Raw genomic sequence first — 21137 nt, 5'->3', positions numbered from 1 at the left:
ATATTAAAGGGAGGAGAGGTGTTATTATTATTATTAATAGTAAAGGGAGGAGAGGTGTTATTATTATTATTAATAATAAAGGGAGGAGCGGTGTTATTATTAATATTAAAGGGAGGAGAGGTGTTATTATTATTATTAATAGTAAAGGGAGGAGAGGTGTTATTATTATTATTAATAGTAAAGGGAGGAGAGGTGTTATTATTATTATTAATAATAAAGGGAGGAGCGGTGTTATTATTAATATTAAAGGGAGGAGAGGTGTTATTATTATTAATAGTAAAGGGAGGAGGAGAGGTGAGACAAGATGAGAGGGAAATGTTATTAGAGTTATTGTTACTGAATCTTTCTCTTTCTCTTGACAGGTGCAACCCATCGTTTATACGCTGCATAAAGCCAAACAGACAGAAGGTAGGTCTCCACATCACAGTTTAACAGTGGTCTCCACATCAGAAGGTAGGTCTCCACATCACAGTTTAACAGTGGTCTCCACATCAGAAGGTAGGTCTCCACATCACAGTTTAACAGTGGTCTCCACATCAGAAGGTAGGTCTCCACATCACAGTTTAACAGTAGTCTCCACATCACAGTTTAACAGTGGTCTCCACATCACAGTTTAACAGTAGTCTCCACATCACAGTTTAACAGTGGTCTCCACAACACAGTTTAACAGTAGTCTCCACAACACAGTTTAACAGTGGTCTCCACATCACAGTTTAACAGTGGTCTCCACATCAGTGGTCTCCACAACACAGTTTAACAGTAGTCTCCACATCACAGTTTAACAGTGGTCTCCACATCAGAAGGTAGGTCTCCACATCACAGTTTAACAGTGGTCTCCACATCAGAAGGTAGGTCTCCACATCACAGTTTAACAGTAGTCTCCACATCACAGTTTAACAGTGGTCTCCACATCAGAAGGTAGGTCTCCACAACACAGTTTAACAGTGGTCTCCACATCAGAAGGTAGGTCTCCACATCACAGTTTAACAGTAGTCTCCACATCACAGTTTAACAGTGGTCTCCACATCACAGTTTAACAGTGGTCTCCACATCAGAAGGTAGGTCTCCACATCACAGTTTAACAGTGGTCTCCACATCAGAAGGTAGGTCTCCACATCACAGTGTGAAAGAGTTTAATTTTGGGAATGGGGGGCAGTATTGAGAAGCTGGGATGAATAAGGTGCCCAGAGTAAACTGCCTGCTACTCAGTCCCATTTGCTAATATATGCATATTATTAGTACATTTGGATAGAAAACACTCTGAAGTTTCTATAACTGTTTGAATGATGTCTGTGAGTATAACAGAACTCATATGGCAGGCAAAAACTTGAGAAACTATCCAACCAGGAAGTAGGAAATCTGAGTTTTTCAAATCACTGCCTATCAAATATACAGTGTCTATGGGGTCATATTGCACTACCTACGGCTTCCACTAGATGTCAACAGTCTTTAGAACCTTGTTTGATGCTTTTACTGGAGGAGGAGAGAATGAGAGCTGTTTGAGCCAGAGGTCTTCCAGAGTGCCATGAGCTGATCACGCGCGCTCACATGAGAGGTAGCTGCGTTCCATCTCATTTCTACAGACAAAGGAATTCTCCGGTTGGAACATTATTGAAGGTTTATGATAAAATCATCCTAAAGATTGATTCTATACTTCGTTTGACATGTTACTACGAACTGTAATATGACCATTCATCTGAACTTTCGCTTGGACTTACCGGCGCGCCGTTAGTTTGGATTGTGTTCTAAACGCGCGAACAAAAAAGAGGTATTTGGACATAAATTATGTATCACGTTCTGGCCTTAGTTCCTTTGTTTTGTCTTTTTATTTTAGTATGGTCAGGGCGTGAGTTGGGTGGGTTGTCTATGTTAGTTTGTCTATGATTTGCTATTTCTGTGTTTGGCCTGGTATGGTTCTCAATCAGAGGCAGCTGTCAATCGTTGTCCCTGATTGAGAACCATATTTAGGGAGCCTGTTTTCTATTGTGTTTTGGTGGGTGGATGTTTTCTGTCTTTGTGTGTCTGCACCAGACAGAACTGTTTCGGTTGTTTTCGTTGTTGTTTTGCTATGCAGTGTTCAGTTTACATTAAAAAAGATGAACACTGCGCTTTGGTCCTCACCTTCTTCTCAAAACAGCCATTGTCGACTTTATCGAACAAATCAAACATTTATTGCAGAACTGGGATTCCTGTGAGTGCATTCTGATGAAGATCATCAAAGGTAAGTTAATATTTATAATGCTATTTCTGACTTCTGTTGACTCTTCTGTTGATATCTGTATGGCTTGATTTGTTGTCTGAGCGCTGTACTCAGATTATTACATGGTGTGCTTTCTCTGTAAAGCTTTTTTGAAATCTGACACAGTGGTTGCATTAAGGAGAAGTTTATCTAAAGTTCCGTGCATAACACTTGTATCTTTTATCAATGTTTATTATGAGTATTTCTGTAAATTGATGTGGCTCTCTGCAAAATCACCGGATGTTTTGGAACTACTGAACATAACGCGCCAATGTAAACTGAGATTTTTTGGATATAAATATCAACTTTATCGAACAAAACATATTGTGTTGAGTCCTGGGAGTGTCATCTGATGAAGATCATCAAAGGTTAGTGATTAATTTTATCTCTATTTCTGCTTTTTGTGACTCCTCTCTTTGACTGGAAAAATGGCTGTTTTTCTGTGACTAGGTACTGACCTAACATAATCGTTTGGTTAGCTTTCGTCATAAAGCCTTTTTGAAATCGGACACTGTGGCTGGATTTACAACAAGTTTATCTTTAAAATGGTGTAAAATACTTGTATATTTCAGGAATTTTAATTATGGGATTTCTGTTGTTTTCTATTTGGCGCCCTGCAATTTCATTGGCTGTTGGCGGGGTGGGACGCTACCGTCCCAGAGAGGTTTTCTTGTTTTTGAATTTTACCCCTTTTTCTCCCCAATTTTGTGGTATCCAATTGTTTAGTAGCTACTATCTTGTCTCATCGCTACAACTCCCGTACGGACTCGGGAGAGAAGAAGGTTGAAAGTCATTTGTCCTCTCATACACATCCCAACCAAGTCACACTGCTTCTTAACACAGCGTGCATCCAACCCGTAAGCCAGCCGCACCAATGTGTCGGAGGAAACACCGTGCACCTGGCATCCTTGGTTAGCGTGCACTGCGCCCGACCCGCCACAGGAGTCGCTGGTGCGCGATGAGACAAGGGTATCCCTGCCGGCCAAACCCTCCCTAACCCGGACGACGCTGGGCCAAGTGTGCGTCGCCCCACGGACCTCCCGGTCACGGCCGGTTACGACAGAGCCTGGGCGACGAACCCAGAGTCTCTGGTGGCACAGCTGGCGCTGCAGTACAGGAGGCCCCAGAGAGATTTTAACAGTGATATTGTTGGTATTTCCATGATATGTGTGTGTTTGCTTGTATGTGTAGGAGCCAGGTGTGTTTGAGACGGAGCTGGTCGGCAGTCAGCTGAGGTATTCTGGTATCTTGGAGACCATCAGGATCCGGAGAGAGGGTTACCCTGTTAGACTGGCCTTCAACATCTTCCTGTTCAGGTAAAACACCCTGTTAGACTGGCCTTCAACATCTTCCTGTTGAGGTAACACACCCTGTTAGACTGGCCTTCAACATCTTCCTGTTCAGGTAAAACACCCTGTTAGACTGGCCTTCAACATCTTCCTGTTCAGGTAAAACACCCTGTTAGACTGACCTTCAACGTCTTCCTGTTCAGGTAAAACACCCTGTTAGACTGGCCTTCAACGTCTTCCTGTTGAGGTAAAACACCCTGTTAGACTGGCCTTCAACATCTTCCTGTTCAGGTAAAACACCCTGTTAGACTGGCCTTCAACATCTTCCTGTTCAGGTAAAACACCCTGTTAGACTGGCCTTCAACATCTTCCTGTTGAGGTAACACACACACACCCTCTAACCCTGCCCCTATCTCAGGTATCAGTCCCTGGTGGGGACAGCCTCCTCTAACCTGTGTGTTTGTGTGTGTCAGGTATCAGTCCCTGGTGGGGACAGCCTCCTCTAACCTTTGTGTTTGTGTGTGTCAGGTATCAGTCCCTGGTGGAGACAGCCTCCTCTAACCTGTGTGTTTGTGTGTGTCAGGTATCAGTCCCTGGTGGGGACAACCTCCTCTAACCTGTGTGTTTGTGTGTGTCAGGTATCAGTCCCTGGTGGGGACAGCCTTCTCTAACCTGTGTGTTTGTGTGTGTCAGGTATCAGTCCCTGGTGGGGACAGCCTCCTCTAACCTGTGTGTTTGTGTGTCAGGTATCAGTCCCTGGTGGGGACAGCCTCCTCTAACCTGTGTGTTTGTGTGTGTCAGGTATCAGTCCCTGGTGGGGACAGCCTCCTCTAACCTGTGTGTTTGTGTGTGTCAGGTATCAGACCCTGGTGGGGACAGCCTCCTCTAACCTGTGTGTTTGTGTGTGTCAGGTATCAGTCCCTGGTGGGGACAGCCTCCTCTAACCTGTGTGTTTGTGTGTCAGGTATCAGTCCCTGGTGGGGACAGCCTCCTCTAACCTGTGTGTTTGTGTGTGTCAGGTATCAGTCCCTGGTGGGGACAGCCTCCTCTAACCTGTGTGTTTGTGTGTGTCAGGTACAAGTCTCTGGTGGGTGTGAAGCAGCCTCCAGCTCCTGATGGGGAGAACTGTGTCATCATGCTCAGCAAACTGGTTCCCCTCCGACCCGGGGCCTACCAAGTAGGAGTGACTAAGGTAACCATCTATACCTAACCCTCCTACCCAGGGCCTACCAAGTAGGAGTGACTAAGTTAACCATCTATACCTAACCCCTAACCCTCCTACCCAGGGCCTACCAAGTAGGAGTGACTAAGGTAACCATCTATACCTAACCCTCCTACCCAGGGCCTACCAAGTAGGAGTGACTAAGGTAACCATCTATAACTAACCGCTAACCCTCCTAACCAGGGCCTACCAAGTAGGAGTGACTAAGGTAACCATCTATACCTAACCGCTAACCCTCCTACACAGGGCCTACCAAGTAGGAGTGACTAAGGTAACCATCTATACCTAACCCCTAACCCTCCTACCCAGGGCCTACCAAGTAGGAGTGACTAAGGTAACCATCTATACCTAACCGCTAACCCTCCTACACAGGGCCTACCAAGTAGGAGTGACTAAGGTAACCATCTATACCTAACCGCTAACCCTCCTAACCAGGGCCTACCAAGTAGTAGTGGTCCTTCTGTAGCTCAGTTGGTAGAGCATGGCGCTTGTAACGCCAGAGTAGTGGGTTCGATCCCCGGGACCACCCATACGTAGAATGTATGCACACATGACTGTAAGTCGCTTTGGATAAAAGCGTCTGCTAAATGGCATATATTATTATTATTATTATAGTAGCTACTAAGGTAACCATCTATACCTAACCCCTAACCCTCCTACCCAGGGCCTACCAAGTAGAAGTGACTAAGGTAACCATCTATACCTAACCCTAACCCTCCTACCCAGGGCCTACCAAGTAGGAGTGACTAATGTAACCATCTACACCTAACCCTCTGACCCAGGGCCTACCAAGTAGGAGTGACTAAGGTAACCATCTATACCTAACCGCTAACCCTCCTACCCAGGGCCTACCAAGTAGGAGTGACTAAGGTAACCATCTATACCTAACCCCTAACCCTCCTACCCAGGGCCGACCAAGTAGGAGTGACTAAGGTAACCATCTACACCTAACCCTCCTACCCAGGGCCTACCAAGTAGAAGTGACTAAGGTAACCATCTATACCTAACCCTCCTACCCAGGGCCTACCAAGTAGGAGTGACTAAGGTAACCATCTATACCTAACCCCTAACCCTCCTACCCAGGGCCTACCAAGTAGGAGTGACTAAGGTAACCATCTATACCTAACCCTCTGACCCAGGGCCTACCAAGTAGGAGTGACTAAGGTAACCACCTATACGTAACCCCTAACCCTCCTACCCAGGGCCTACCAAGTAGGAGTGACTAAGGTAACCACCTATACGTAACCCCTAACCCTCCTACCCAGGGCCTACCAAGTAGAAGTGACTAAGGTAACCACCTATACGTAACCCCTAACCCTCCTACCCAGGGCCTACCAAGTAGGAGTGACTAAGGTAACCATCTATACCTAACCCTCCTACCCAGGGCCTACCAAGTAGGAGTGACTAAGGTAACCATCTATACCTAACCGCTAACCCTCCTAACCAGGGCCTACCAAGTAGGAGTGACTAAGGTAACCATCTATACCTAACCCCTAACCCTCCTACCCAGGGCCTACCAAGTAGGAGTGACTAAGTTAACCATCTATACCTAACCCCTAACCCTCCTACCCAGGGCCTACCAAGTAGGAGTGACTAAGGTAACCATCTATACCTAACCCCTAACCCTCCTACCCAGGGCCTACCAAGTAGGAGTGACTAAGGTAACCATCTATACCTAACCCCTAACCCTCCTAACCAGGGCCTACCAAGTAGGAGTGACTAAGGTAACCATCTATACCTAACCCCTAACCCTCCTACCCAGGGCCTACCAAGTAGGAGTGACTAAGGTAACCATCTATACCTAACCCCTAACCCTCCTACCCAGGGCCTACCAAGTAGGAGTGACTAAGGTAACCATCTACACCTAACCCTCTGACCCAGGGCCTACCAAGTAGGAGTGACTAAGGTAACCATCTATACCTAACCGCTAACCCTCCTACCCAGGGCCTACCAAGTAGGAGTGACTAAGGTAACCATCTATACCTAACCGCTAACCCTCCTACCCAGGGCCTACCAAATAGTAGCTACTAAGTTGAGCATGTTAATTCAGGATGTGTTGTGTGGGTGAGAGACCAGAACCTCTTCACCTGGCTTCCTGTTCCTGTACAATACTTTCAGTGACAATGTAAACTACGGTCCAACAGTGATGTCTGGTTGTTCTCTCTGTGTGTGTTGTTCCAGCTGTTTCTGAAGGAGGACGTGTACCAGTTGTTGGAGTCTAAGAGAGAGCGCGTTCGTCAGGTGGCGGCCCTCACCCTGCAGAGATACACACGCATGTTCTTTGTCAGGAAACGATACAAGGAGTTCAGAACCAAGATCATCAGACTACAGGCCTACTGTAGAGGCTTCCTCACCAGGTACTGACCCTAACCTCTGACCCCTGACCTCTTACCCTGATCCTTGGATAAGGGAACCTACAACCACCCTCGCTACAGTTACCAGACAGGGTATAGAACCTACAACCACCCTCACTACAGTTACCAGACAGGGGAAAGAACACACAACCACCCTCACTACAGTTACCAGACAGGGTATAGAACACACAACCACCCTCACTACAGTTACCAGACAGGGTATAGAACACACAACCACCCTCGCTACAGTTACCAGACAGGGTAAAGAACCCACAACCACCCTCACTACAGTTACCAGACAGGGTATAGAACACACAACCACCCTCACTACAGTTACCAGACAGGGTATAGAACACCCAACCACCCTCACTACAGTTACCAGACAGGGTATAGAACCTACAATCAACCCTCGCTACAGATACCAGACAGGGTATATAACCTACAACCACCCTTACTACAGTTACCAGACAGGGTATATAACCCACAACCACCCTCACTACAGTTACCAGACAGAGTAAAGAACCCACAACCACACTCACTACAGTTACCAGACAGGGTATAGAAACTACAATCAACCCTCACTACAGTTACCAGACAGGGTAAAGAACCCACAACCCCCCCTGCAACAGTTACCAGACAGGGTAAAGAACACATAACCACCCTCGCTACAGATACCAGACAGGGTAAAGAACACATAACCACCCGATGGCAACCTAATGATTTTACCACGGTACCTACTGTAAGCACTGTAAAACTACTGAGACGTCTGTGTTACTTCTCCCTCTGCCTCTCCTTCCATCCTTCTCCCTCTGTCCCTCCTTCCCTCCTTCTCTCTCTGTCTCTCCTTCCATCCTTCTCCCTCTGTCCCTCCTTCCCTCCTTCTCCCTCTCTCTCCTTCCATCCTTCTCCCTCTGTCTCTCCTTCCATCCTTCTCCCTCTGTCCCTCCTTCCCTCCTTCTCCCTCTCTCTCCTTCCATCCTTCTCCCACTGTCTCTCCTTCCATCCTTCTCCCTCTGTCCCTCCTTCCATCCTTCTCCCTCTGTCCCTCCTTCCCTCCTTCTCCCTCTCTCTCCTTCCATCCTTCTCCCACTGTCTCTCCTTTCCTCCTTCTCCTTCCCTCCTTCTCCCACTGTCTCTCCTTCCCTCCTTCTCCTTCCCTCCTTCTCCCTCTGTCTCTCCTTCCATCCTTCTCCCACTGTCTCTCCTTCCATCCTTCTCCCTCTGTCCCTCCTTCCATCCTTCTCCCTCTGTCCCTCCTTCCCTCCTTCTCCCTCTCTCTCCTTCCATCCTTCTCCCACTGTCTCTCCTTCCCTCCTTCTCCTTCCCTCCTTCTCCCACTGTCTCTCCTTCCCTCCTTCTCCTTCCCTCCTTCTCCCTCTGTCTCTCCTTCCCTCCTTCTCCCTCTCTCTCCTTTCATTATTCTTCCTCTCTCTCCTTCCCTCCTTCTCCCTGTCTCTCCTTCCCTCCTTCTCCCTCTCTCTCCTTCCCTCCTTCTCCCTCTGTATCTCCTTCCCTCCTTCTCCCTCTGTCTCTCCTTCCCTCCTTCTCCCTCTCTCTCCTTCCATCCTTCTCCCTCTCTATCCTTCCATCCTTCTCTCTCTCCCTCCCTCTCTTTCTCTGCCTTACTCATTCCCTTTCTCATTCCCTTTCTCATTCCCTCCCTCCCTCCCTCCCTCATTCCCTCCCTCCCTCCCTCCCTCCAGGAAGCGCTATTTGAAGATGAGAAAGAGTCTGGTCAAGTTTCGTTCTCTCATCCACATGTACGTCACCCGCAAGAGATACATCAAGGTACGATGCACAAGACAGTACACACACTACACACCATTACACACACTACACACCATTACACACACTGCACACCATTACACACACTACACACTACAAACCCTACACACCATTACACACACTACACACCATTACACACAGTACACACTACACACCCTACACACCATTACACACACTACACACCATTACACACACTACACACCATTACACACACTACACACCATTACACACACTACACACCATTACACACAGTGCACACCAGTACACACACTACACACCATTACACACACTACACACCATTACACACACTACACACCAGTACACACACTACACACCATTACACACACTACACACCATTACACACAGTGCACACTAAACACCATTACACACACTACACACCATTACACACAGTACACACTACACACCATTACACACACTACACACTACACACCCTACACACCATTACACACACTACACACCATTACACACACTACACACCATTACACACAGTACACACTACACACCATTATACACACTACACACCATTACACACACTACACACTACACACCCTACACACCATTACAAACACTACACACCATTACACACACTACACACTACACACCCTACACACCATTAAACACACTACACACTACACACCCTACACACCATTACACACACTACACACCATTACACACACTACACACTACACACCCTACACGCCATTACACACACTACACACCATTACACACAGTACACACTACACACCATTACACACACTACACAAGAGATACATCAAGGTACGATGCACAAGACAGTACACACCATTACACACCATTACACACACTACACACCATTACACACACTACACACACTACACACTACACACACTACACACCATTACACACACCACACACTACACATTACACACCATTACACACACTACACACCATTACACACAGTACACACCATTACACACACTACACACCATTACACACACTACACACCATTACACACACTACACACCATTACACACAGTACACACCATTACACACACTACACACCATTACACACACTACACACCATTACACACAGTACACACTACACACCATTACACACACTACACACCATTACACACAGTACACACTACACACCATTACACACACTACACACCATTACACACATTACACACCATTACACACACTACACACCATTACACACCATTACACACACTACACACCATTACACACACTACACACCATTACACACAGTACACACCATTACACACAGTACACACTACACACCATTACACACACTACACACCATTACACACATTACATTTACATTTACATTTACATTTAAGTCATTTAGCAGACGCTCTTATCCAGAGCGACTTACAAATTGGTGCATTCACCTTATGACATCCAGTGGGACAGTCACTTAACAATAGTGCATCTAAAACTTAGGGGGGGTGGGGTGAGAGGGATTACTTAACCTATCCTAGGTATTCCTTAAAGAGGTGGGGTTTCAGGTGTCTCCGGAAGGTGGTGATTGACTCCGCTGTCCTGGCGTCGTGAGGGAGTTTGTTCCACCATTGGGGGGCCAGGGCAGCGAACAGTTTTGACTGGGCTGAGCGGGAGCTGTACTTCCTCAGTGGTAGGGAGGCGAGCAGGCCAGAGGTGGATGAACGCAGTGCCCTTGTTTGGGTGTAGGGCCTGATCAGAGCCTGGAGGTACTGAGGTGCCGTTCCCCTCACAGCTCCGTAGGCAAGCACCATGGTCTTGTAGCGGATGCGAGCTTCAACTGGAAGCCAGTGGAGAGAACGGAGGAGCGGGGTGACGTGAGAGAACTTGGGAAGGTTGAACACCAGACGGGCTGCGGCGTTCTGGATGAGTTGAAGGGGTTTAATGGCACAGGCAGGGAGCCCAGCCAACAGCGAGTTGCAGTAATCCAGACGGGAGATGACAAGTGCCTGGATTAGGACCTGCGCCGCTTCCTGTGTGAGGCAGGGTCGTACTCTGCGGATGTTGTAGAGCATGAACCTACAGGAACGGGCCACCGCCTTGATGTTAGTTGAGAACGACAGGGTGTTGTCCAGGATCACGCCAAGGTTCTTGGCGCTCTGGGAGGAGGACACAATGGAGTTGTCAACCGTGATGGCGAGATCATGGAACGGGCAGTCCTTCCCGGGAGGAAGAGCAGCTCCGTCTTGCCGAGGTTCAGCTTGAGGTGGTGATCCGTCATCCACACTGATATGTCTGCCAGACATGCAGAGATGCGATTCGCCACATGGTCATCAGAAGGGGGAAAGGAGAAGATTAATTGTGTGTCGTCTGCATAGCAATGATAAGAGAGACCATGTGAGGTTATGACAGAGCCAAGTGACTTGGTGTATAGCGAGAATAGGAGAGGGCCAAGAACAGAGCCCTGGGGGACACCAGTGGTGAGAGCGCGTGGTGAGGAGACAGATTCTCGCCACGCCACCTGGTAGGAGCGACCTGTCAGGTAGGACGCAATCCAAGCGTGGGCCGCGCCGGAGATGCCCAACTCGGAGAGGGTGGAGAGGAGGATCTGATGGTTCACAGTATCGAAGGCAGCCGATAGATCTAGAAGGATGAGAGCAGAGGAGAGAGAGTTAGCTTTAGCAGTGCGGAGCGCCTCCGTGATACAGAGGAGAGCAGTCTCAGTTGAATGACTAGTCTTGAAACCTGACTGATTTGGATCAAGAAGGTCATTCAGAGAGAGATAGCGGGAGAGCTGGCCAAGGACGGCACGTTCAAGAGTTTTGGAGAGAAAAGAAAGAAGGGATACTGGTCTGTAATTGTTGACATCGGAGGGATCGAGTGTAGGTTTTTTCAGAAGGGGTGCAACTCTCGCTCTCTTGAAGACGGAAGGGACGTAGCCAACGGTCAGGGATGAGTTGATGAGCGAGGTGAGGTAAGGGAGAAGGTCTCCGGAAATGGTCTGGAGAAGAGAGGAGGGGATAGGGTCAAGCGGGCAGGTTGTTGGGCGGCCGGCCGTCACAAGACGCGAGATTTCATCTGGAGAGAGAGGGGAGAAAGAGGTCAGAGCACAGGGTAGGGCAGTGTGAGCAGAACCAGCGGTGTCGTTTGACTTAGCAAACGAGGATCGGATGTCGTCGACCTTCTTTTCAAAATGGTTGACGAAGTCATCTGCAGAGAGGGAGGAGGGGGGGGAGGGGGCGGAGGATTCAGGAGGGAGGAGAAGGTGGCAAAGAGCTTCCTAGGGTTAGAGGCAGATGCTTGGAATTTAGCGTGGTAGAAAGTGGCTTTAGCAGCAGAGACAGAGGAGGAAAATGTAGAGAGGAGGGAGTGAAAGGATGCCAGGTCCGCAGGGAGGCGAGTTTTCCTCCATTTCCGCTCGGCTGCCCGGAGCCCTGTTCTGTGAGCTCGCTACACACTACACACTACACACCCTACACACCCTACACACCATTACACACACTACACACCATTACACACACTACACACTACACACCCTACACGCCATTACACACACTACACACCATTACACACAGTACACACTACACACCATTACACACACTACACAAGAGATACATCAAGGTACGATGCACAAGACAGTACACACCATTACACACCATTACACACACTACACACCATTACACACACTACACACACTACACACTACACACACTACACACCATTACACACACCACACACTACACATTACACACCATTACACACACTACACACCATTACACACACTACACACCATTACACACACTACACACCATTACACACAGTCCACACCATTACACACAGTACATACTACACACCATTACACACAGTACATACTACAAACCATTACACACAGTACATACTACACACCATTACACACACTACACACCATTACACACACTACACACCATTACACACACTACACACCATTACACACAGTACACACTACACACCATTACACACACTACACAAGAGATACATCAAGGTACGATGCACAAGACAGTACACACCATTACACACCATTACACACACTACACACCATTACACACACTACACACACTACACACACTACACACCATTACACACACCACACACTACACATTACACACCATTACACACACTACACACCATTACACACAATACACACCATTACACACACTACACACCATTACACACACTACACACCATTACACACAGTACACACCATTACACACACTACACACCATTACACACACTACACACCATTACACACACTACACACCATTACACACAGTACACACTACACACCATTACACACACTACACACCATTACACACAGTACACACTACACACCATTACACACACTACACACCATTACACACACTACACACCATTACACACCATTACACACACTACACACCATTACACACACTACACACCATTACACACAGTACACACCATTACACACAGTACACACTACACACCATCACACACACTACACACCATTACACACACTACACACCATTACACACACTACACACCATTACACACAGTACACACCATTACACACAGTACATACTACACACCATTACACACAGTACATACTACAAACCATTACACACAGTACATACTACACACCATTACACACAGTACATACTACACACCATTACACACACTACACACCATTACACACATTACACACCATTACACACACTACACACCATTACACACAGTACACACTACACACCATTACACACACTACACACCATTACACACACTACACACCATTACACACAGTACACACCATTACACACACTACACACCATTACACACAGTGCACACTAAACACCATTACACACACTACACACCATTACACACAGTACACACTACACACCATTACACACACTACACACTACACACCCTACACACCATTACACACACTACACACCATTACACACACTACACACCATTACACACAGTACACACTACACACCATTATACACACTACACACCATTACACACACTACACACTACACACCCTACACACCATTACAAACACTACACACCATTACACACACTACACACTACACACCCTACACACCATTAAACACACTACACACTACACACCCTACACACCATTACACACACTACACACCATTACACACACTACACACTACACACCCTACACGCCATTACACACACTACACACCATTACACACAGTACACACTACACACCATTACACACACTACACAAGAGATACATCAAGGTACGATGCACAAGACAGTACACACCATTACACACCATTACACACACTACACACCATTACACACACTACACACACTACACACTACACACACTACACACCATTACACACACCACACACTACACATTACACACCATTACACACACTACACACCATTACACACAGTACACACCATTACACACACTACACACCATTACACACACTACACACCATTACACACACTACACACCATTACACACAGTACACACCATTACACACACTACACACCATTACACACACTACACACCATTACACACACTACACACCATTACACACAGTACACACTACACACCATTACACACACTACACACCATTACACACAGTACACACTACACACCATTACACACACTACACACCATTACACACATTACACACCATTACACACACTACACACCATTACACACCATTACACACACTACACACCATTACACACAGTACACACCATTACACACAGTACACACTACACACCATTACACACACTACACACCATTACACACACTACACACCATTACACACACTACACACCATTACACACAGTCCACACCATTACACACAGTACATACTACACACCATTACACACAGTACATACTACAAACCATTACACACAGTACATACTACACACCATTACACACACTACACACCATTACACACACTACACACCATTACACACAGTGCACACTAAACACCATTACACACACTACACACCATTACACACAGTACACACTACACACCATTACACACACTACACACTACACACCCTACATACCATTACACACACTACACACCATTACACACACTACACACCATTACACACAGTACACACTACACACCATTATACACACTACACACCATTACACACACTACACACTACACACCCTACACACCATTACAAACACTACACACCATTACACACACTACACACTACACACCCTACACACCATTAAACACACTACACACTACACACCCTACACACCATTACACACACTACACACCATTACACACACTACACACTACACACCCTACACGCCATTACACACACTACACACCATTACACACAGTACACACTACACACCATTACACACACTACACAAGAGATACATCAAGGTACGATGCACAAGACAGTACACACCATTACACACCATTACACACACTACACACCATTACACACACTACACACCATTACACACACTACACACCATTACACACACTACACACACATTACACACCATTACACACACCACACACTACACATTACACACCATTACACACACTACACACCATTACACACAGTACACACCATTACACACACTACACACCATTACACACACACACTACACACCATTACACACACTACACACCACCATTACACACAGTACACACTACACACCATTACACACACTACACACCATTACACACAGTACACACTACACACCATTACACACACTACACACCATTACACACACTACACACCATTACACACAGTACACACCATTACACACAGTACACACTACACACCATTACACACACTACACACCATTACACACACTACACACCATTACACACACTACACACCATTACACACAGTACACACCACACAGTACATACTACACACCATGTACACACACTACACACACACTACACACCATTACACACACTACACACCATTACACACACTACACACCATTACACACACTACACACCATTACACACAGTACACACTACACACCATTACACACACTACACAAGAGATACATCAAGGTACGATGCACAAGACAGTACACACCATTACACACCATTACACACACTACACACCATTACACACACTACACACATTACACACACACTACACACCATTACACACACCACACACTACACATTACACACCATTACACATACTACACACCATTACACACAGTACACACCATTACACACACTACACACCATTACACACACTACACACCATTACACACACTACACACCATTACACACAGTACACACCATTACACACACTACACACCATTACACACACTACACACCATTACACAGTACACACCATTACACACACTACACACCATTTACACACAGTACACACTACACACCATTACACACACTACACACCATTACACACAGTACACACTACACACCATTACACACACTACACACCATTACACACATTACACACCATTACACACACTACACACCATTACACACCATTACACACACTACACACCATTACACACACTACACACCATTACACACAGTACACACCATTACACACAGTACACACTACACACCATCACACACACTACACACCATTACACACACTACACACCATTACACACACTACACACCATTACACACAGTACACACCATTACACACAGTACATACTACACACCATTACACACAGTACATACTACAAACCATTACACACAGTACATACTACACACCATTACACACAGTACATACTACACACCATTACACACACTACACACCATTACACACATTACACACCATTACACACACTACACACCATTACACACAGTACACACTACACACCATTACACACACTACACACCATTACACACACTACACACCATTACACACAGTACACACCATTACACACACTACACCCCATTACACACAGTACATACTACACACCATTACACACACTACACACCATTACACACACTGCACACCATTACACACAGTACACACCATTACACACAGTACACACCATTACACACACTACACACCATTACACACACTACACGCCATTACACACCATTACACACATTACACACCATTACACACACTACACACCATTACACACAGTACACACCATTACACACACTACACACCATTACACACAGTACACACCATTACACACACTACACACCATTACACACAGTACATACTACACACCATTACACACACTACACACCATTACACACACTGCACACCATTACACACAGTACACACCATTACACACAGTACACACCATTACACACACTACACACCATTACACACACTACACACCATTACACACAGTACACACTACACACCATTACACACACTACACACCATTACACACAGTACACACCATTACACACACTACACACCATTACACACCCTACACACCATTACACACAGTACACACCATTACACACACTACACACCATTACACACCCTACACACCATTACACACACTACACACCATTACACACACTACACACCATTACACACACTACACACCATTACACACACTACACACCATTACACACACTACACACCATTACACACACTGCACACCATTACACACAGTACACACCATTACACACAGTACACACCATTACACACACTACACACCATTACACACACTACACACCATTACACACAGTACACACTACACACCATTACACACACTACACACCATTACACACAGTACACACCATTACACACACTACACACCATTACACAGCCTACACACCATTACACACAGTACACACCATTACACACACTACACACCATTACACACCCTACACACCATTACACACACTACACACCATTACACACACTACACACCATTACACACACTACACACCATTACACACACTACACACCATTACACACACTACACACCATTACACACTCTACACACCATTACACACACTACACACCATTACACACACTACACACCATTACACACAGTACACACCATTACACACAGTACACACTACACACCATTACACACACTACACACCATTACACACAGTACACACCATTACACACAGTACATACTACACACCATTACACACAGTACATACTACACACCATTACATACAGTACACACTATTACACACAGTACACACCATTACACACACTACACACCATTACACACAGTACACACTACACACCATTACACACACTACACACCATTACACACACTACACACCCTACACACATTACACACACTACACACTACACACATTACACACACTACACACTACACACCATTACACACACTACACAAGAAATACATCAAGGTACGATGCACAAGACAGTACACACAATACACACCATTACACACAGTACACAACACACACAATACACAACTATATACACAACACAGTACACAACATTACACACAATACACAACACACAATACACAACACAATACAGTACACAACACAACACAATACACAACACAGTACACAACATACTACAATACACAACAGAACACAATACAGTACACAACACAGTACACAACATACTACAATACACAACAGAACACAATACAGTACACAACACAGTACACAACATACTACAATACACAACAGAACACAATACAGTACACAACATAATACAGATGTTCTAGTTAGGGTTAGTAAACCTGACCTGTTCTAGTTAGGGTTAATAATGACCTGTTCTAGTTAGGGTTAATAATGACCTGTTCTAGTTAGGGTTAATAATGACCTGTTCTAGTTAGGGTTAATAATGACCTGTTCTAGTTAGGGTTAATAATGACCTGTTCTAGTTAGGGTTAATAATGACCTGTTCTAGTTAGGGTTAATAATGACCTGTTCTAGTTAGGGTTAGTAAACCTGACCTGTTCTAGTTAGGGTTAATAATGACCTGTTCTAGTTAGGGTTAATAATGACCTGTTCTAGTTAGGGTTAATAATGACCTGTTCTAGTTAGGGTTAATAATGACCTGTTCTAGTTAGGGTTAGTAAACCTGACCTGTTCTAGTTAGGGTTAATAATGACCTGTTCTAGTTAGGGTTAATAATGACCTGTTCTAGTTAGGGTTAGTAAACCTGACCTGTTCTAGTTAGGGTTAATAATGACCTGTTCTAGTTAGGGTTAATAATGACCTGTTCTAGTTAGGGTTAATAATGACCTGTTCTAGTTAGGGTTAATAATGACCTGTTCTAGTTAGGGTTAATAATGACCTGTTCTAGTTAGGGTTAGTAATGACCTGTTCTAGTTAGGGTTAATAAACCTGACCTGTTCTAGTTAGGGTTAATAATGACCTGTTCTAGTTAGGGTTAATAATGACCTGTTCTAGTTAGGGTTAATAATGACCTGTTCTAGTTAGGGTTAATAATGACCTGTTCTAGTTAGGGTTAGTAAACCTGACCTGTTCTAGTTAGGGTTAATAATGACCTGTTCTAGTTAGGGTTAGTAAACCTGACCTGTTCTAGTTAGGGTTAATAATGACCTGTTCTAGTTAGGGTTAATAATGACCTGTTCTAGTTAGGGTTAATAATGGCCTGTTCTAGTTAAGGTTAATAATGACCTGTTCTAGTTAGTGTTAATAATGACCTGTTATAGTTAGGGTTAATAATGACCTGTTCTAGTTAGGGTTAATAATGACCTGTTCTAGTTAGGGTTAATAATGACCTGTTCTAGTTAGGGGTAATAATGACCTGTTCTAGTTAGGGTTAAGAATGACCTGTTCTAGTTAGGGTTAATAATGACCTGTTCTAGTTAGGGTTAGTAAACCTGACCTGTTCTAGTTAGGGTTAATAATGACCTGTTCTAGTTAGGGTTAATAATGACCTGTTCTAGTTAGGGTTAATAATGACCTGTTCTAGTTAGGGTTAGTAATGACCTGTTCTAGTTAGGGTTAGTAATGACCTGTTCTAGTTAGGGTTAATAATGACCTGTTCTAGTTAGGGTTAATAATGACCTGTTCTAGTTAGGGTTAATAATGACCTGTTCTAGTTAGGGTTAATAATGACCTGTTCTAGTTAGGGTTAATAATGACCTGTTCTAGTTAGGGTTAGTAATGACCTGTTCTAGTTAGGGTTAATAATGACCTGTTCTAGTTAGGGTTAATAATGACCTGTTCTAGTTAGGGTTAATAATGACCTGTTCTAGTTAGGGTTAATAATGACCTGTTCTAGTTAGGGTTAATAATGACCTGTTCTAGTTAGGGTTAGTAAACCTGACCTGTTCTAGTTAGGGTTAATAATGACCTGTTCTAGTTAGGGTTAGTAATGACCTGTTCTAGTTAGGGTTAGTAATGACCTGTTCTAGTTAGGGTTAGTAAACCTGACCTGTTCTAGTTAGGGTTAATAATGACCTGTTCTAGTTAGGGTTAATAATGACCTGTTCTAGTTAGGGTTAATAATGGCCTGTTCTAGTTAAGGTTAATAATGACCTGTTCTAGTTAGTGTTAATAATGACCTGTTATAGTTAGGGTTAATAATGACCTGTTCTAGTTAGGGTTAATAATGACCTGTTCTAGTTAGGGTTAATAATGACCTGTTCTAGTTAGGGGTAATAATGACCTGTTCTAGTTAGGGTTAATAATGACCTGTTCTAGTTAGGGTTAATAATGACCTGTTCTAGTTAGGGTTAGTAAACCTGACCTGTTCTAGTTAGGGTTAATAATGACCTGTTCTAGTTAGGGTTAATAATGACCTGTTCTAGTTAGGGTTAATAATGACCTGTTCTAGTTAGGGTTAATAATGACCTGTTCTAGTTAGGGTTAATAATGACCTGTTCTAGTTAGGGTTAGTAAACCTGACCTGTTCTAGTTAGGGTTAATAATGACCTGTTCTAGTTAGGGTTAGTAATGACCTGTTCTAGTTAGGGTTAGTAATGACCTGTTCTAGTTAGGGTTAGTAAACCTGACCTGTTCTAGTTAGGGTTAATAATGACCTGTTCTAGTTAGGGTTAATAATGACCTGTTCTAGTTAGGGTTAATAATGGCCTGTTCTAGTTAAGGTTAATAATGACCTGTTCTAGTTAGTGTTAATAATGACCTGTTATAGTTAGGGTTAATAATGACCTGTTCTAGTTAGGGTTAATAATGACCTGTTCTAGTTAGGGTTAATAATGACCTGTTCTAGTTAGGGGTAATAATGACCTGTTCTAGTTAGGGTTAATAATGACCTGTTCTAGTTAGGGTTAATAATGACCTGTTCTAGTTAGGGTTAGTAAACCTGACCTGTTCTAGTTA

At 44.7% G+C, this 21137-nt stretch overlaps 1 protein-coding gene across 4 annotated transcripts in view; it reads left to right on the top strand.

The window, feature by feature from the left end:
- Window positions 1-21137, top strand: part of myo15aa (myosin XVAa) — a 207366-nt gene that overhangs the window by 59614 nt on the left and 126615 nt on the right. For all 4 annotated transcript variants that reach the window (XM_046334016.1, XM_046334015.1, XM_046334014.1 and 1 more), the window contains 5 exons: window positions 363-408; window positions 3431-3555; window positions 4603-4720; window positions 6932-7107; window positions 8808-8892. In XM_046334016.1, the coding sequence (XP_046189972.1) occupies window positions 363-408; window positions 3431-3555; window positions 4603-4720; window positions 6932-7107; window positions 8808-8892 (550 nt within the window). The remainder of the gene's footprint in view (window positions 1-362; window positions 409-3430; window positions 3556-4602; window positions 4721-6931; window positions 7108-8807; window positions 8893-21137) is intronic.

Source organism: Oncorhynchus gorbuscha, unplaced genomic scaffold (assembly GCF_021184085.1).
Source record: "Oncorhynchus gorbuscha isolate QuinsamMale2020 ecotype Even-year unplaced genomic scaffold, OgorEven_v1.0 Un_scaffold_557, whole genome shotgun sequence".
NCBI lineage: Eukaryota > Metazoa > Chordata > Actinopteri > Salmoniformes > Salmonidae > Oncorhynchus > Oncorhynchus gorbuscha.
This window is presented reverse-complemented; position numbering and strand designations above follow the sequence as displayed.